The sequence below is a fragment of the Mauremys reevesii genome, linkage group 6 (genome assembly GCF_016161935.1).
Source record: "Mauremys reevesii isolate NIE-2019 linkage group 6, ASM1616193v1, whole genome shotgun sequence".
Lineage (NCBI taxonomy): Eukaryota > Metazoa > Chordata > Testudines > Geoemydidae > Mauremys > Mauremys reevesii.
Window position 1 is genome coordinate 95312233 of NC_052628.1, and position 19145 is coordinate 95331377.

The 19145-nt window shown below is 41.1% G+C and overlaps 1 protein-coding gene across 1 annotated transcript in view; it reads right to left on the reverse strand.

Moving 5' to 3' along the window:
* The window catches only part of LOC120408086 (guanine nucleotide-binding protein G(q) subunit alpha), a 212114-nt gene that overhangs the window by 72127 nt on the left and 120842 nt on the right, over nt 1-19145 (reverse strand). Inside the window, exon 3 of the mRNA XM_039544625.1 lies at nt 13540-13694. Coding sequence (XP_039400559.1) covers nt 13540-13694 — 155 coding nt within the window. The remainder of the gene's footprint in view (nt 1-13539; nt 13695-19145) is intronic.

Here is a 19145-nt window from a genome sequence, read left to right on the forward strand (position 1 = left end):
GTGTAACAAGCTCCTGGCAATACCTCTCTGCTGACGTCAGGAAAAAACAGCTACAGCATCATAGCATATTTGGGATCTGCACGCTGACAAGGAACAGAAAGGCACCTGCTGTTTTCTGGTCAGTGTTACGAAAGGGGCGGCTTTTTTAAGTAAAAGCAAGCACTTAAGTCCCAATCCTGAAACGACTTACACTGAAAGGCTACAGAGCCATAATGCTGTTAGTGATACCTTTGAAATGCACAGTACTCCAAAAGTATTACTGTACTTGCCTAGTGGTACAACCTAAGTGGGGTAATGCCAACCTAACTGTTTTTATATTTTCTGACATGGTTTTCTGTAGAGATGGCATGGTTGAACGTGACACCAACATTCTTAAACTTTGGAATAAAACCACAACGGTTTTGATGAGGGTTGCCAACCCTCCTGGTTTGGCCAGGAGTCTCCTGTTATCGGGCTCTACCTCCTGGAAGCTACTGACACTAATCCAGGAGATTTTAGGCCGCTAAAAGTACGGTGGCGCAGCAGGGCTAAGGCAAGCTCCCAATCTGTCCTGTCTCCATGCTGCTCCTGGAAGTGGCTGGCATGTCTGGCAGTGGCTCCTAGGAGGAGGCACAGCCAGGGACTGTCTATGCCCTGCCCCCACCCCGAGCGCTGACTCCACAGCTCCCATTGGCTGGGAACGGGGAACCGCAGCCAATGGGAGCTCCGAGGGCAGTGCTGGCAGGCAGGTGCAGCCTGCAGAGCTGCCTGTGAGCCTAGGAGCTGCTGCTAGACATGCGGTTGCTTCTGGGAGCTGCCTGAGGTAAGCACCACCCATCCAGAGCCTGCACCCCAAACCCCTTCCTGCACCTCAACTCCCTGCCCCAGCTCCCCCTCACAACCAAATTCCCTCCTGGAGCCTGTACCCCGAACGCTCTCCCACACCCCAACACCCTGCCCCAGACTCAGCCCAGAGCCCCTCCCACATTCCAAACCCTTCACTCCCCCCAGCCCAGAGCCTGCACCATAACCTCCTGTCCCAGCCCAGTGAAAGCAAGTGAGGGTGGGGAAAAACGAAAGACGGAGGAAGGGGGACTGGAGTGAGTGGGGGTGGGGCCTTGGAAAAGGGGTGGGGAAGGGGCATGTCCTTGGGGAAGGTGCGGGACAAGGTGAGGCAAGGGTGTTTGGGTTTGTGCGATTAGACAGCTGGCAACCCCATTTCTGACCAACCTCTGTGTGCTGCTCTTCAGGAAGGTGAGCACAATCCCCTTCATCTTGACCTTGTAACCAATACCTCATTCAGTCATGATACATTTCCCCAAAGTTTAGTTACTCTCCAACGCACCCATCAGTGCCTGTTCTCAGCTAACAGTATCCAAGATTAATTTCTAGTTGTGTTAACTAAAAAAGAGAGATTTTTTTGACACACAATAGAATTAGAGAGAAGAAATCATAAAACAAAAGTAAAATAATACACTTGCTTAAATAAAGCAACAGAATATTGAGATTTATATATAGCAACAGTTTCCAAATTGTGGTTGGTCAACCAGTGGTGTATGCAGAGCACTTGCTAGCAGTCCCTGGGTAACTGGCCTGTCTTTCTCCTTGTGCCCATGGAACATGGATACATGGCGGAGGAGCCAGCCTAGCTGCCTCTACTACTGACTGCTGCCGTGAAGGAAGAGTCAGGAAACATGACCTATTCTCTGAGTTGGCAGCTTTCAAGGAAACTGCAGTTGGTGGAAGACTGTTTACAACTGAAGGCTAACAGGGGACAGGACAGGTGGGCAATATGTCCAAGCGCAACAGAGAAAGGGGGTTAGGTGACTGGGCAATCATATGTCCAAGGGAATGTGGGAGAAAGGACGCAAGTGTCAGGGCAACTTTTTTGAGGGGAGAGGAGTACCAGGCAACAGAGAAGCATGGACAGGAGAAGAAAGAGACCAGGTGGGAGGGAAGCATGCGCAAGGATGGGGATGGGGGCGATGGTGCAGGGAAAGAGAGGAACAGAATGGATGGGAAGGGAAATGAAATGAACAAAACTGGGCAAATTATTAAGTCTTTTCCAAAAAGGACAAACATCATCATTAAAAATGGCTAAAATGCAAAGTAACTTTACTCCTATTACTTTACCGTGTAAGCAAGTGCCAGAAGAATGTGGTATAATCACATATGTGAGGGAAGGTGACCCCACGTGTTCATGACTGAGAGGGGAAGTATCTGTTAGAATTGATATTTATTGTTTGTATTTGGGTAGCACTCAGAAGCTAGGGTCCTATTGTGCAGGGTGCTCTATGAAGATGTGGTCCACACAATGAACGCTTTTGAGAAACTATGTCATATACAAAAACACCTGTTTTTTGGTCTCATAGTTTGAGCTGCATGCCTCACTCTGTCCTCTCTAAGTCCCAGAAAGATGTCATATGTTTGTCCTTGCCAGCTAAAATCCCTCCTTATTTACATGAATACTCTCTTTGTTGTCCCTATAATCTTCATAACCAAAGTTAAAAGCTATGTGCATTAGATCACCTTCTGAAAACAGAGCAGACCAAAACTAATTTGAGTCTAGTTTGGATGTTAAGTGTCTTGAATTATTTCAAGGGTCATTGCTAAGTCTGCGAGTCTGTCATGGAGGTCACGGAAGTCATGGATTCCGTGACTTTCCATGACCTCCATGACTTCTGCAGCAGCCAGCAGCAGCAGTTTGGGTGTGTGAGAGGGGGGTTAGGGTTTGGTGGGGCAATTACCTGGAGTGTGGAGGGGTGTCTGCATGCTGCGCGCTACTGGCGCCTGCAGGCCCTGCTCCTGAAGCTCCCATTGGCTGCGGTTCCTGGCCAACGGGAGCTGTGGCAACCAGTGCTTGTGGCGGGAGCAGCGGAGGAGCCCCTGCCCTGGCTCCTGCTTAGGAGCTGCAGGGATGGGGAGTCGGGTAAGGACCCCCATCAACCCTCCCTCCCCCAGTACCAGCAGGGGTCCCAGGCTGAGCACTGTTAGCCCCCCCGCCATCCCAAGTAACTGGGGGGTTCCTGCCACATGTTGCGGCCCGGCTCCTCTCCCTCAGCACCAGAGGGGGTCACGGATCACCTCGGCCCACTCCCCCAGCACCCATGGCACCCTCGGACCACACACCCCCAGAGCACACCCCCTCCACCCAAATTTTAGTCATGGTAGGTATTTGTAGTAAAAGTCATGGACAGGTCACAGACCTGTGAGTTTTTGTTTATGGCCCGTGACCTGTCCATGACTTTTACTAAAAATACCCATGACTAAAATGTAGCCTTAGTCATTGCTACTTAAAAAAAATAAGAATCCATTAATATATTTCCACATCTTTGGGATAGACTGATTTTTTCCCCAAGTAATCAAACAGTCCAGTAGGCTAAGAAAAAAATACTGCCACCTTCACCAGGGAACAATTCTGCAAGTTGAATTTCTATAATTTCAAACCAAAATTGCTATATAGACTTTGTATAACACTATGCCAAAAAAATGCACTAAGAGGGTGGGGGGACAAGAAGAAAGAAAGAGCATTCTTATAGCCATGATTTCTATTGAACTGCAACACTTATTGTCTCCAAAGTAGTGGATGAGACAGGGTGGATTTGATTTAAATCACTAGTCAGGAAGATTCGATTTAATCACGGCTTTCTACATAAAAGTGCATTCTTGTTGGTTGTTATAACCATAATGCATATTCTTCACATCTCAGAGATAGATGTAGGTTTCATTTTTAGAAGGTACACACTATATATTTTTAAATGGTGATTTAATTGGAAACTTTTCAGATTAGTTTTACAGCTATATCAGAAAATGAATGATTGTTTGGTTATTTCATTTACCAAAGATAATTGAAGCAGATATTTATGAAGCCATTGGGAGGATTTTCTTGCCATGCTGTATTAGGAGGAGAACATCACCAGACAGACATTTAAATTATTTTATTTAATATAATATATGGAGATATATCTATCTCATAGAACTGGAAGGGACCCTGAAAGGTCATTGAGTCCAGCCCCCTGCCTTCACTAGCAGGAGCAAGTACTGATTTTGCCCCACATCCTTAAGTGGCCCCCTCAAGGATTGAACTCACAACCCTGGGTTTAGCAGGCCAATGCTCAAACCACTGAGCTATCCCTCCCCAAATGTTAAGTATTCTGGATTTTTCTCTTCAACAGCAAACATATAATATTTTAACAAAACAAGCATATGTCCCTCGCTTCTCACATTTATCTCCAGACTTCTCCTTGTCCAGATCTAGTCCACCCCCAACAACCTTCTATTCATTGAACTTTCTGAAACTGCACTTTTAGAAAGAGGTAAGGGATTGCCTTTGTGTACACAAATTTGCAGAGGGACAATAGGGTTGAGGTCTGTTATTTCTCATGTCTATATATTATTTATTTATTTTTAAAAAAAACATTTTTGCTGTTAATAGCATATTACTTCTGGAGACACAACTCCACAGTTTGAGAACTGCAAAACTAATGGTATCTTCTGAATCTAGACTGAGCACTGAATCCCATTGGGTAGATAGAAAGATTAACCTAAATAATCTATACCGAAGCCTGTGGAACCCCATAAGATTGGGTCCCTAATCCATGAACAATTGGAAGTCATTAACAAAACTTTTCTTAAACATTACATGAATATATTGTCTCATACTATAGAATTAGAATTTATAATCCCTATTCCATGATGAGATATCTTTGAGCTATAATGTATCTTAATTAAAACTATCTCAAAAAGCATTTTATTAAAAAAATCTGATTTAAATAAAAAAAAATGATTAAAAAATAATTGATTTTTATCCACCATGGGGTGAGATAGCTGTGATGAATCCAGTTGGCAATAAGAGCCCAATAAGTCTTCCAAAGCACAGACCTGCAAGGCTAATGGAGCAAGGAGTACCTAGCTGAATTTCATCAGCATAATGATAAGTCTTATGAACATGTGATAAATTCTTGAGGGAGGCTGCATATGACACTTGTTGCCAATGATACAGAATTGTATATTACCATTTTCTGAGTAACTTCTAAGCATGACTAGAACCACTAGGGGACAGTTCAAGCCACACCATCAAAAATTAATCCCCAAAGCAACAAAACAAACCTGCTGAGATATCCACTGTCAGGAAAAGGGTCAATCTAAAGCTAACAGGAATTTGTTCTTTTAAGTCTGCCAGGTCTCCGCCATGACTTGCTATGACATAGGAAATCAGGTGACCTTTTTTGTCCAATGGAAAAGAGAAAGCTTGCCCAGGAGACCTCAGAATAACTATTCCCCACATACTGTGTCACAGGTTAGGGTTTACCAGTAACATTCTACAGGGAAGCACGTTCAAATACGTCCAAAGGTAAAGCCAAGGGGCTCCGTTTTTCCAAATACAATGGTTGGAGCTACACTGGAGTAGTAACAGTAATAACATTTTCATCTTATTCCCAACTTAATGTTCTGTGGACAAAATGCAAATACAAATTTCCAAAAAGTGTGGCAGTTCACAGGCACAAATCTCCATATTAATTCCCAGAACAAAGTTTTCACAAATAATCTCTCTCATACACACACCAGACACAGACACTCTAAATGACAATAAAACCCTTTGTTTACCCAGAGTTTATGAATAAGGCTGCCTGAAAAAGAGAGAGCAAACAATTTAATTGACCTCGTCATGCTCCTGTCTTTTGGGGATCTGGCTGCAACAGAGCTGAGACTGGAGCCACCCTGGTTTTGTTTTTGCAAAACCAAACTCTGGCAGATGAGACTGTACAAAACCAGCACTGTCCTGCCATCTACTTCAAAACAATAAGCTGTGATTTTTTTATTGTTATTGTAATAATTTTTTATACTAGTTGATGCATGATTTCAAGGAAAACTCTTTCTAAACAATTGTGAATGTATGTACATTTTACATGCCTCAAAGCACACACAAGCAAAGTATTTCTTGGAAAAATGTCATATTTTAAAAGCTGATGTAGTGGGATTTTTCTAACCTCTAGGATTGATGCCAACAAAACTGAGATAAGTATCCTCTGGGTAATGTCACAGTAATGCTGTTTTATGTATGCAGTGAAGTAAATGGAATTGATTTTCAGTGTATTAAAACAAGCTGTGAACAAAGCTATAATGTAAACAAGTACTGTCTGCCTCATTACAGCTTTTATCAACTTGGGAAGGTTCATATTCCTGGGGCTTCATGCCATATTCAACTTTATTGAAAAGTTAACAGGCAAGTTTGAGAAAGCTGTTTGAGTTTCCAGAGTGTATCTAACATAAATCTAAAGAGAATGCAATAAACCTCTTGGTTGTATGTGTAGAGTGGAAAGTGAAGGAGGAGGACAAGGGTGTTTGTTTTAGTCTTATCCCATCCAAGCCTTGCCCAACTGCCTCTCTCAACTTGGACTTTTCTACACAAGTACTTCCAGGCAACCACTACCAGCAAGAAGTCTGAGAAAGCAAATAATCAGAACTGAAGAAGTTTTCACAAAATTTCAAAACTCTGCTATTTGGGATGGGAAATGAGGCTGAACAATTAGTCAGGTAGCAAAGTAAATTCATAAGTATAAATACATATATATAAGTACACACTGCATAATTATTGTTTCACTCCCTTCCCTTCAGAAGTTTTTGAATTTTTATCTTAGGATTTTCTATAGCACCTTATTTTCTAAGCACATTCCATTTTCCATGTTACAGGTGAAACCGTGTTATATTGAACTTGCTTTGATCCACCGGAGTGCGCAGCCCCGCCCACCCAGAGCACTGCTTTACCGCGTCATATCCAAATTTGTGTTATATTGGGTGGCATTATATTGAGATAGCGTGTGTGTGTGTGTGTGTGTGTGTATATATATATATATATATATGAGAGAGAGAGAGAGCACAAGTGTGTGCAAGCTATTTTCCTCTGACTATCCTATCTCAATGGAAGGCTATAAACTGTATGTTACTTGGGGTAAGGGCCTGTCATTTTTATTTGCCTTCAAAGCTATATGCATACCTGTCTTGTTGTATAAATATTATATAAATAACAGCATCTTCCACAACACTGCAGCATGAGAGATTACCTGACAATATGCTGGAACAAATTATTAAACAATCAATTTGTAAGCACCTGGAGGATAACAGGGTGTCAAGAGCAATTTGTCAAGAGCAAATCATGCCAAACCAACCTAATTTCCTTCTACGACATGGTTACTGGCCTAGTGGACGGGGGGGAAGCAGTAGACAAGACATATCTTCATTTTAGTAAGTCTTTAGTCCCACATGACAGTCTCATAAGCAAACTAAGGAAATAAGGTCTAGATAAGTGGCTGCACAGTTGGTTGAAAGATCGTGCTCAAAGAGTAACTGGGAAGGCATAATTAGTGGGGTCCTGCGGGGGTCAATACTGGGTCTGGTATTATTTAATATTTTAACTGGATAATGGTGTGGAGATTATAAAATCTGCAGATGACTCCAAGATGGGAAGGGTTGCAAGCACTTTGGCACATAGGATCAGAATTCAAAATGACCATGACAAATTGAAGAAATGGTCTGAAATCAACGAGATGAAATTCAATAAAGACAAGTGCACAGTACTTCACTTAGGAAGGAAAAATTCAAATGCACTATGTGGAGAATAACTAAGTACCACTGAAAAGGATCTGGGGGTTACAGTGGATCACAAGTTTAATGAATCAACAACGTGGTACAATTGTGAAAAAGGCTAATATCACTCACGAGTGTATTTACAGGAATGTCGTATGTAAGACACAGGAGGTAACTGTCCCATGCTACTCAGCCCTAGTGAGACCTCAGCTGGAGTACTGTGTCCAATTCTGGGTGCCACACTTTAGGAATAATGTGGAGAAAGGGGAGAGAGTCCAGAGGACAGAAACAACAATGATAAAAGGTTTAGAAAATCTGACCTATGAGGATAGGTTAAAAACCTGAGCATGTTTAGTCTTAAGAAAAGAAGACTGAGGGGAGACCTGAAAACAGTCTTCAAATATGGTAAGGGCTGTTATAAAGAGGGCAGTGATCAATTGTTCTCCATGTTCACTGAAGGTAGGACAAGTAGCAATGGGCTTAATCTGCATCAAGGGAAATTTAGGTTAGATATTAGGAAAAACTTTCTCACCTTCACCACTATTGAAGAAGAGGTCCACTTTTTAATACTACCATATGAATAACAGTCCCTAAATGTTGTAGTTAAGAGACTGTCTTTAGTTTTATTGAGAGACAAAGTAGGGTAATATCTGCTACTAGACCAATTTCTGTTGCTGAAAGAGACAAGCGTTTGAGCTTACACAAAACTTGTTTCTTCCAACAAGTTAGTCCAATAAAATATATTACTTCACCCATCTTGTGTCTCAGAATACAAACTGAAATTTCTCTTGAAAGGAAGACAGACATATTACTGTCTTAAGGTTAATTGATATATCAAGTCATCTTAATGTTAATAATTGGCTGCTGGAGTGTTTCTACAGCTTTGAAGACTTCTTTTGGTGGCCTGAGCTGAAGGGTAGGGTTCAGTCCTGGAGCTGCCATCAACATTGGCCTACCTCTGAATTCAATATGTGAGGGGCATTAATGAAGCAGCCACAAACTTGTGGGTGCGCTGGACCAGAAAGAATTTTTCCTTCTAATAGATGGAAGAGTTTGAGGGGCTTCATATTTATCAGGTATCTGCTAACAGAAGCTACAAAAGACGAAGCTGCTGAACAGAACCCAGGACAAACCACCTACCCTTTCTTTTCCCCTGTGGTCAGACTGAAAAGAAAAATAGTGTTATTCTACCTTTTTTTTGGCTACAACCCAAACTCTGCCAACTTTGATGCCACCCATAGTATACTGCGCATTTCTTTCTTTAGTTAAGCACTGGAACAAACTGCCTAGTGAGGTTGTAGAATCTCCATCAATGGAGGTTTTAAAGAACATGTTAGAGAAATACCTGCCAGGAATGGTCCCGTGGCTTTGGCGGACCTCCCGCACGAAGCCGCGGGACCAGCGCACCCTCCGCAGGCAAGCTGCCGAAGGCAGCCTGCCTGTTGTGCTTGGGCTGGCAAAATGCCTAGAGCCGCCCCTGGTCTGGAGACTCAGGTACACACTGCTGCACTGATTTACATCTGGTTTATATGCTGAAGTATATCTTTGCAGCCTAAGGGCTAGATGTTTGATTTTTTTTAATTGAACCTTAGACACTGGAGCACAAAATACAACAGCAAGGGTTGAGTACTGACTTTCTGAACTGCTGCTAACAGGAACTATTTGACCCCCAAATTCTACAGGCGTTTAGGGAGTAATATGTGGCTTCTCAAGCAGACAATTGTCTTTCATCTTCATTTCATTCTCTGGCTATTGTGTTTCTGATCAACTTGCCAAATCTTGTGTGAGGTGTGAGCGTGCAGATGTTGAACAGGTGGCTGCGGATGAGAAGGCAGGTGAGAAGATGTGGGAGGTTGGAGGGACAGAACATGATGGGATAAATTAGAAAAAAGAAATAGGATTTTGAAAGAGAAAGTTTTGTGTGTTGTGAGAAGTGAGGAATGAAGTAGTACAGAGGAAGAGGCACAGAAGACAATATATGGTAAGAAAAGAAGGAGAAACATATAAGGTAGTAGAAGCGATAGAGGGGAAAAATAAGAGTTACTGTAACAGGGTGTCTTGTCCCTGGGCTAGACAGCCTTGGACTAAGACAGCCTGGATTACAAGATAAATTTCGCCTGGGATGAATTGGGTAATCCAAGATAAACGGCAGCAGGAAGCTGCCAGGGAAGGAGAAAGGTGTGTGTGTGTGCGCGCGCGCGCGTGCGTGCTTCAGAGAAGTGCCTGAGACTGACAGAGGCAGGAGGCCTGGTCGTAAGGTTAGCATAGCCAAGGAACAAAAAACTGTGTAGAGTTGGAATTGAGATAAAACCGTGTTTGTTTTGGACTTCTGGAGTTTCGTGTTTGATGAGTTCTGTTGCCAGCCTGGTGAAGAAATGAAAGGACTGTGGACTGAGAATGTAGTTAGAACTTTTTTGACTGTTTAAAAGGGGCCCTGCTGAGGGGGAGACAGAGACAGGTGGCAGCCACTGGGCTACACTGACACTAAAAACATCCCAGGAAAATATATATTATTGTCTGTTATAGGAAAATAAAGAGAGGAATAAGTGGAGAGAAGCAAGCAAGGGGATGAAGGTAGAATAAAAGCATGGGAGACATAGTAAGTTACATTTTGAAAAATATAGGAAATAAAATTGTGATTGTCAACATGTGGCAATCAGATCTAATACCACTATTCTATTCCTGTAGACTAGCATTTTCAAAGCAGTCTGAGAGAATTTGGTGCTCAACTACAATTGAAAGTCAATGAGAATTGGGCACTTAACTTCCTTTGGAAGTCCCAGCATTAAATTTCAGGAAGGTTTGTTCTGGATGCTTTGTCACACAGGTATCTTTCTCCCTGGCTAGTGACTCCCCAGGCTAATGGCAGCTGAATATATTTTTCAGCCCTAAACAACTACATTATAATTTTTCAAAAGCAAAAGCAAAGTTCGTTTGGTTTATACTATTTGGTTTTCTTGTCTCTACATTTTATTTGCAAATAGACTTATTAGATATATATGGTGTGTATAAAAATATAGAGATTCTCATTTCTGACATTTGATTGTTTATTATTAAATTCAGTGTTGTAATTAATCCATAATGTGGACTAGAAGCTTTTAATATTAAAAAATTGCAAACAATAGTAAATAAAAATTACTCATGTTATAAAATGGCAACATTTTGAGGTTAAAAAAAATCAGCTACTGCGCATGCAAATAACTGCTTTTTATAAGGAAGTGTACCAGAAATTTGCTATTGTGATTGTATAATAAACTCCATCCCAGTACTGTTTATATTACCCAAGGGAGCTATTATGGTGAGTGCTGTGAATGATTTCTTGGAACCATAAATGATCCTAGTCTAACTCTGTCTGAGGTACTACTGAACCTCAAAGCATGATGAAATTCCCCAATCCCACTTACTCCCCTTCCATTTTTTTCATGCTACCATTAAAAAAACAACTTCAATTACAAAAAACTGTATTAAAGTTATATATGGAGTTTGACTTATAGTCTCTGCTTTTGTGGTTCCAAGCTAAAGGCTGGGCTCTGCCCATTTCACCTTGCTGGTCTTCTCAACACTGCAACAGCACTTAAAAAGCAAACAGTCAACCTAGTAAGTCCCTAAAATTTACTTTCCCCATACTTCAGCTCTCAAGGATGTAACTGATATACAATTTCCCTTACAATTTTGCTAGTTTTAAAAAATGTAAAATAGTCAGACTTTTGGCAAATGAAACATAATACTGTGCATTTTGGATAGGAGGGATTCTTTGGGCCTGTGTGCCACTATCCACTACATAAGAGCAATACAAGCTCTCTACTGGCTGAGGGAGAATTCCCCTCAGTCCAGGCACTGTGTAGGACAACAACTCCCATTCCGGCAGGAGTGCTAAGAGTGGGAGAGGCACACCAGGAGTGGAAGGGGGTGAGATCCCACTATGGCCATGCTGGGTAGCTCCAAGTTGCAAAGACGCCTATAGGCAATCAAGGCAGGTTGCCGTAACTTAGAGTAGCTCCCCAAATACTTACATTATATTAAGGAGGTACTAATATTGTTGTCTTGAGACAGAGATACAGGTAGGTGCTGTACAAACTTCCTCATGCTGCTATGCAAGTGAATCTCAACCAAGACCTGGATTACATCTCCTATGGCCCAATATAACTCAAATTTAAATAAATGGGTCTTCCCATTGACTTCAGTAGGTGCTGAATTGTACCCTTATTTCCATCCCTTGAAGAGGAGCCTCTACTTATGCCAAACCGCATGGTAGCTTTGCCATCTGAACAAAGAGAGGCTGGAATGAGATGATCCATTTAATTTGTCCTTCTAATGTACAGGCTCCATCCAGAAGAAAACTGATACCATGGCTGCACAGCCAGTGGAGGCTATGTGATTTTTTGCAACAGCTCAAATGATCAGAAAAATATGCTAATTAATGTTACTTTCAATGGAATCACCAAGTAGTTCTGAGTCATAGGCAAGCATTTCCTGTCGCACCAGAAGAATTTTACCTCAGCTACCTCATTGGAATAACTCAGTACAGTCATACTTCTTGGAGCTAGCCTGCAGACTGTTCTCAAACTCCAAATGTAAACATCCACAGCATTATTTTATGAAACTTTTGACTCAAAAAATATAAGCACAAAAGGATTCCAAGCCAAGGTTAACCAGATTAATACTTCAGTGTTGATTTATAACATCAAGAATTCAACTTGCAATACTTTTAGAGGCAAATTTAACCAAAGATCCTTTAAAGATTGCTTTCTCTTTTCCAGTTAACTGGACTGAAGTTTCTTATATTGTGCTAAGAGTGTCAAGTATTTTGCGCTCCCTTTAAAATTAAATTTAGTTTTCAATTAAGAGCTGGCCTTCCTGACAAATATTTTGTTTTGGTTTCAGGTCTAGTTTGTTCTTCCTGCTGCTTCCAACAATTTTCATAAAAACTTAGATCACAGTTGCACAAACACAAGAACATAAACAAGCTATGAGGCATCTTTTAACAATCAGTTTCCCTTTCGTTAACATAAGAAATATTATAAAACCAAGTGCACTGACATCAAAGGAAGTATTACACCAGCTTAAGTTTGTCACTTCCCTGTCATCAGAACTGCAAAATAAATCTTAGTTATACTGAAGAAGGCAATAAAAAAGCAGGGAAGATAGGAATCAAGTGAAGGGATGCTATTCTTGTCAACTCTGTTAAGTTTCAACCACTGGATTTCAGAACCTCACCTCTATGTTACATTTTCTATATACACACCCATATGTGCACCTTTGGCCCAAAAGAGCTGTCCAAGGCTGTCCCTCTGCCCTGTCAGAGGCTGGGGGCTTGTTTTCACTACCAGGGTAAGTTGACCTAAGTTACACTACTCCAACTATGTGAATAATGTAGCTGGAGTCAACTTAGCTTAGGTCAACTTCTCCCAGTGTCTTCACTGCGCTGAGTCGATGGGGGATGGTCTCCAGTCGATTTCCCCTTACTCTTCTTAGAGAACTGGAGTACTGGGGTCGATTGGAGAGCGTTCTGCCATTGATTTAGCCGGTCTTCACTAGACCTGCTAAATCAATCACTGTTGCATTGATTGCAGCAGCGTTGATCTCCCCGTAGTGGAGACCAGCCCTGAGATATTCAAAGGAGCCAAGGGTATGAATACAATAAATAAAAATGAATCATTATAATGGTAAAAGATTTCTATTAACAACTCTTATCACAGCTTTTTATATTATAATGGATGCTTGTTTTCGGAAAACTACACTACAGTACTAGCAGTAAATGAGATCCACCCCCTCTAATTTTAGCCTTTGTAATTCAATGTACAAAGTATGTGCTGGTGTATATATACATTGTATGTGCCAACACATGCTTATATTGTGAGTACATGTAGACACACACCTTATGAACCACTCTAAAATATAACCAGAATTTTATTTTAAATTAGAAAGTACAAAAAAAAAAAGGTCAAATTATCCATATCCATGTATACTTACTATTTAGTTGAGTCCGATAGCTGATATTCCCGCCGTCTGTCATAACACTCTTGGATCCCAGGGTCATTCCATAAACTCTTTATTGCATCTACGTAGGGATTCTCAAATGCTGATACCTTCTCTATATCAACTTCTCGAACTAACTGTGCATGGGCCTAATTCAAAACAAACAAAACAATAACTTTCACCCTATTTTCTGTGTTTGCAGATACCTCATACACCACGTATTTAAGCTGTAAAACTGACATTTACAAATTGGCTATTTCATTATTTTTTCATATTTATACGAGATTTGACAAATCCATTTTGTTTTGATTTGAGAGATTCTGGATATATTTCCTTGCTAGGTGAATACATATCCAAATACCTTGGGAATACTAGATTAGAGGAAAAGCTGGACTAGGAGCTACCGCAGTTGGGAGAGATGGTGTCATGTGGCGTGTGGAAGGCTGCAGGAGAAAGCTGGAAGGGATCCCAGGGAATGAGAAGGGAGAGAAGTCTTCATCAACATATCAGAGGGGTAGCCGTGTTAGTCTGGATCTGTAAAAAGCGACAGAGTTGTCGCTTTCATCAACATAGAGATTTTTGTACATTTTATGTGGATCAACATATCATTTAGTTTCATGCCGCTAGAGACAGGTAAAAAGACATCCTATTTGATACATCTAGTAAGCAGTTGAACCTGGACAATGTGTACCAGGGATGGGCTTGTGCCAGATAAAGTAATCCACATTCATATGAAGATGAGCATTTTATAAGTATCTGCATTCAAACAAATGAATTTGGTGGTTGGAGATGGGAAGAAATGTTGAACTGGTAGGGAAGAACTGATACCTCAGAATAAATGGTGAATAAGTACAGATAGCAGTGGTGTGTGAGCTGAGGGAGCATGACGACTAAGGATGAATCCACACTAGGAAAAAAAAGGTGTTTTTTTATGTCGTTAGTTGTTTCTGAGCTAACACTCAGTAACAATAAAATCCTAGTGTGGACAAGGCAGTTATTGTTTTAACAGAGGTTATTAGATCAAGGCAAACACTATTAAAGCTACACTGGTAACCTGTGTTAAAATGATAGTGTTTCGTCCACACTCGGATTTAACCATCTGTTAGCAAATGTGATAAAAATCCAATCTTTTTTCCTAATGAAGAAAGATTTTAAAGGGTTGTCCACACAAAAACTGGAACTAAAAGAATCAAATCCATTGTAATTCATTATTCTATTGCAAGCCTCTGGGTGGGCGAGCACTCTTACTGCAAAATAAGTGTGTCCTATTTCAATAATTTAAGCCAATAAACTGCTATAATTTGCACATTAAAATATATTTAATAAGTCAAATTTTCAAAGTAAGTTCTATTTGCACTTTTATCTTACAGTTTTTCCAGGTGCAGTCTTGTTGTATATAAAACTAAAATTAAAAAAAAAACAAAAACCCAATAACCAGTTTACAAACTCAGTAGATTTAGACACTGAGGGAAAAAAGTACAGTTGCCTTTTACCATTCAAAGAGATCCCCTAGAAAGGGGACAGTGATTCTATAGCAAAACCTGGCTAAAACAACTACTAAAAGAATAAGCACAAATTGGATGTCTAGAAATGGTCTCTAACTACAGGTCAAACAATATTATACTGTAAACTATGGAGATTCTTTAAAGCACCCCTTAAGATAGGGAGCTGCTTACTGGCAGTGATCTTTAGGGCAGATATCAATGTCTTAAACATGATTAAAAACATGTTGGCAAGGAACTACAAGAAAAACACAGCAGAATCATTTGTAAGTTATGATCAGCAAAAAGTTCTGTACTTAGAACTTAAAAGAATAGCTCCAGGAATCAGGACAAGCTAAAACATAAGACACAAGTAATTCTGTTCCCATGTCTAGTTTATATTCCAGGCATGGAGATGTGTGCCGGTCCCTTATTTAAATATTCCAGTTAGCTTAGTGTATTGTGACAGGATCGGTTCTATAGTTTTCTGAAATGTATCTCTGCTTTCACATACATTTAACTTAGAATTCCTAGGAGAAAGAAAATAATGCTCACTTCATGCTTGACAACTATCTTCTATTCAAGCAGAAAACACATTCTGATTTCAGTTTGGAAAACAAATAATAAAATATTTTAATTTTTAAAATTTGTTTTGTGTTAAAGTAAGGTCTAAAATGTGGATACCGTGCAGCCAGCAAAAAATAAATATTGTCAGTTACACAGTATTCTGAGTAGGAAGTTATTCTTAAAATAGGTATGTTACAGTCTCTGCTTTGATATCCATGAGGATATTATCAGGATCCATGAGCTGCAAGCTCCAAAGGGTGTTTTCTGGCATACTGTATCCATCTTTCCCCACAATAGGCATTTAGCACAAATTAAATAAAGCTTTTAAATACCGCCAATAAATAACAAGAGACAGCATTCTACTAAATATGTACAATAGCTCTTGTGAAACAGTACAGACACATTTCTAGGACAAATCCTTTATCCAGTCCCAACTGGGTGTGAAGCGTCAGCAAGGGTTGTCAGATGAGCTAGTCAGAAATAGCGCAACAGAATATATATAAAAAGGACCATCAACGTATCAGCCAGTAATTGGACCTTCTACCACCACGATGTCTGGCAGCCACTGACAGTGACTACACTCTTACTAGCCATTGAAGTGATGGTTCTGTCCCCAAAGCCTTGGGACACACATACTGATTGTCTAGGTATGACTTTGCTAAGTAGTCCAAAATAACAATCTTGCGATAGAGTTGTGCATTCCTTACACATCCAGAATTCCCACTGAAATCAAAAGGAGTTTTGGTGCAGAATTGGGCACTGTGACAGGGCACTGAGCAGGAACTGCTAAGCCAGCCCTCTGTCACTCCAGCTCCAATTAAGGAAGGTGAATTGGAGCTAGTTAGATCACCTGGCCCTAATTGGGAAAGCAAGGACAGCTGCTGCCCAATCAGTCTAGGGCTGTATAAAAGCCTCAGGAGAAGGACGCTTGGGGGGCGGGGAGCAGGAAGAAAGGGAAAAGGCAGGGAGTGGAAGCAGGGAGGTAGTGCTCCCCTTCCTGATGGTAAAGGGCTACTTGCATGGTGAAAAGGTGGTGGGAGCACAACCTGTAAATGAACTGCACCGGTGGTTACTGAACCTAGGGTCTCCGAGTGACTTTATCAGCCCAACAGGGGCAGGAGCCAAGTGGGCACCCTGTTACAGGCACCAAGATTCATCAGCAAAAGTTACTCAAAACCTTTTTACTAATTTTGTATTTGGCGAGGGGAGGGATTTGGAGGTTTTGTTCTTACCAAAAATGTTGCTCAAGCCAAAACAGCCTTTAAAACATCAAATTCATTTCTTCTACTTAAAGGAAGGGAGATACTCTTCTGTTTCCTTCTTCTAAAACTTCAGTTTCCTTTTTCTTTATCCTAAGCTGACTTATACAATAGTAACGAGTTTCAGCTTGAAGGATGCTGAGTTTTAGGAGAATACTGTTCTCCAACTACTGTCCTTAAGAATTAGCTAACATTTGAAAGACATTAATAGTGACATTTTGATGGTTCAGCCCACTGAAACACATAGAATAGAATTATTTTATTTGAAAGAGAAAAAAGGACAAGAGTGATAGCGGCATAAAAGACAAACTGCAAGACTCCTTTTTATTTTCCACCAAACTCGTATCCAATACTGTTCCGTACAGTCAGTTCAACTGAAAGGATAAGTTATTAACTACACTGCTTTTAGATAGTTCCACTTGGAGATTTCAGCTGAGTCATTTTTTTAGTCAAACTAAAATATTAGGAAGCAAAGTTTGCTGCTTTCCCCTACCCCCTCATGAAATGCATTTTGTTTACATTTTAGGATTATTAGAATGTAACTGTTTAGTTCTTCTGTAGCTGGGTCTGATTACGCAACTCCTGTGTACACTGAGTATTCCAAGTTCACAAGAGTAACCCCATTGATTTCATTCGATTTTTTTTTCATAGACTCATAGATTCATAGATTCTAGGTCTGGAAGGGACCTTGAGAGGTCATCGAGTCCAGACCCCTGCCCTCATGGCAGGACCAAATACTATCTAGACCATCTTTGATAGACATTTATCTAACCTACTCTTAAATATCTCCAGAGATGGAGATTCCACAACCTCCCTAGGCAATTTATTCCAGTGTTTAACCACCCTGACGGTTAGGAACTTTTTCCTAATGTCCAACCTAAACCTCCCTTGCTGCAGTTGAAGCCCATTGCTTCTTGTTCTATCCTTAGAGGCTAAGATGAACAAATTTTCTCCCTCCTCCTGATGACACCCTTTTAGATACCTGAAAACTGCTATGAAGTCCCCTCTCAGTCTTCTCTTTTCCAAACTAAACAAACCCAATTCTTTCAGCCTTCCTTCATAGGTCATGTTCTCTAGACCTTTAATCATTCTTGTTGCTCTTCTCTGGACCCTCTCCAATTTCTCCACATCTTTCTTGAAATGTGATGCCCAGAACTGGACACAATACTCCAGCTGAGGCCTATCCAGCGCAGAGTAGAGCGGAAGAACGACTTCTCGTGTCTTGCTCACAACACACCTGTTAATGCATCCCAGAATCATGTTTGCTTTTTTTTGCAACAGCATCACACTGTGACTCATATTTAGCTTGTGGTCCACTATAACCCCTAGATCCCTTTCTGCCGTACTCCTTCCTAGACAGTCTCTTCCCATTCTGTATGTGTGAAACAGATTGTTCCTTCCTAAGTGGAGCACTTTGCCTTTATCTTTATTAAACATCATCCTGTTTACCTCAGACCATTTCTCCAATTTGTCCAGATCATTTTGAATTATGACCCTGTCCTCCAAAGCAGTTGCAATCCCTCCCAGTTTGGTATCATCTGCAAACTTAATAAGTGTACTTTCTATGCCAACTTCTAAGTCATTAGAAGTAGCCCCATTGAAGTCAAATTAATTGCAGTGACATACATTTGATGCAAAAAGGGAATCAAGCCATATGTCTGTTCCCATTGGTTCTAATTATTTGCTTTACCTCTCTCACATTGTCATAATGGCAAATCGGTAATGCTGCTTTTGGTACTATCACCTAAATCAGTGTTTCTCAAAGCCAGTCCGCCGCTTGTTCATGGAAAGCCCCTGGCGGTCCGGGCCAGTTTGTTTACCTGCCCTGTCCACAGGTTCAGCTGATCGCAACTCCCACTGGCTGCGGTTTGCCGCTCCAGGCCAATGGGGGCTTTGGGAAGTGGCGCGGGCCGAGGGATGTGCTGGCCGCCCTTCCCGCAGCTCCCATTGGCCTGGAGCAGCAAACCGCGGCCAGTGGGAACCGCGATCAGCCGAACCTGCAGACGGGGCAGATAAACAAGCCGGCTCAGACCGCCAGGGGCTTTCCCTGAACAAGCAGCGATCTGGCTTTGAGAAGCACTGATCTAAATTATTTACATGCAAAAGCTGAGGACCCAGCATTAATCTGCAGTTTGTGCAGTATCAACTTTATATAGACATTTAAAAGTCCCCACTGTAGAAGACAAACCTCTTATGCTAAGGAATGTTGATATAATGTGGAGAGAAAAATAAAAAGCCAGTGAAAGATGATGAGAAGCAGAAAAGGGAGTAAGGAGACAAAGTCTATGAGATA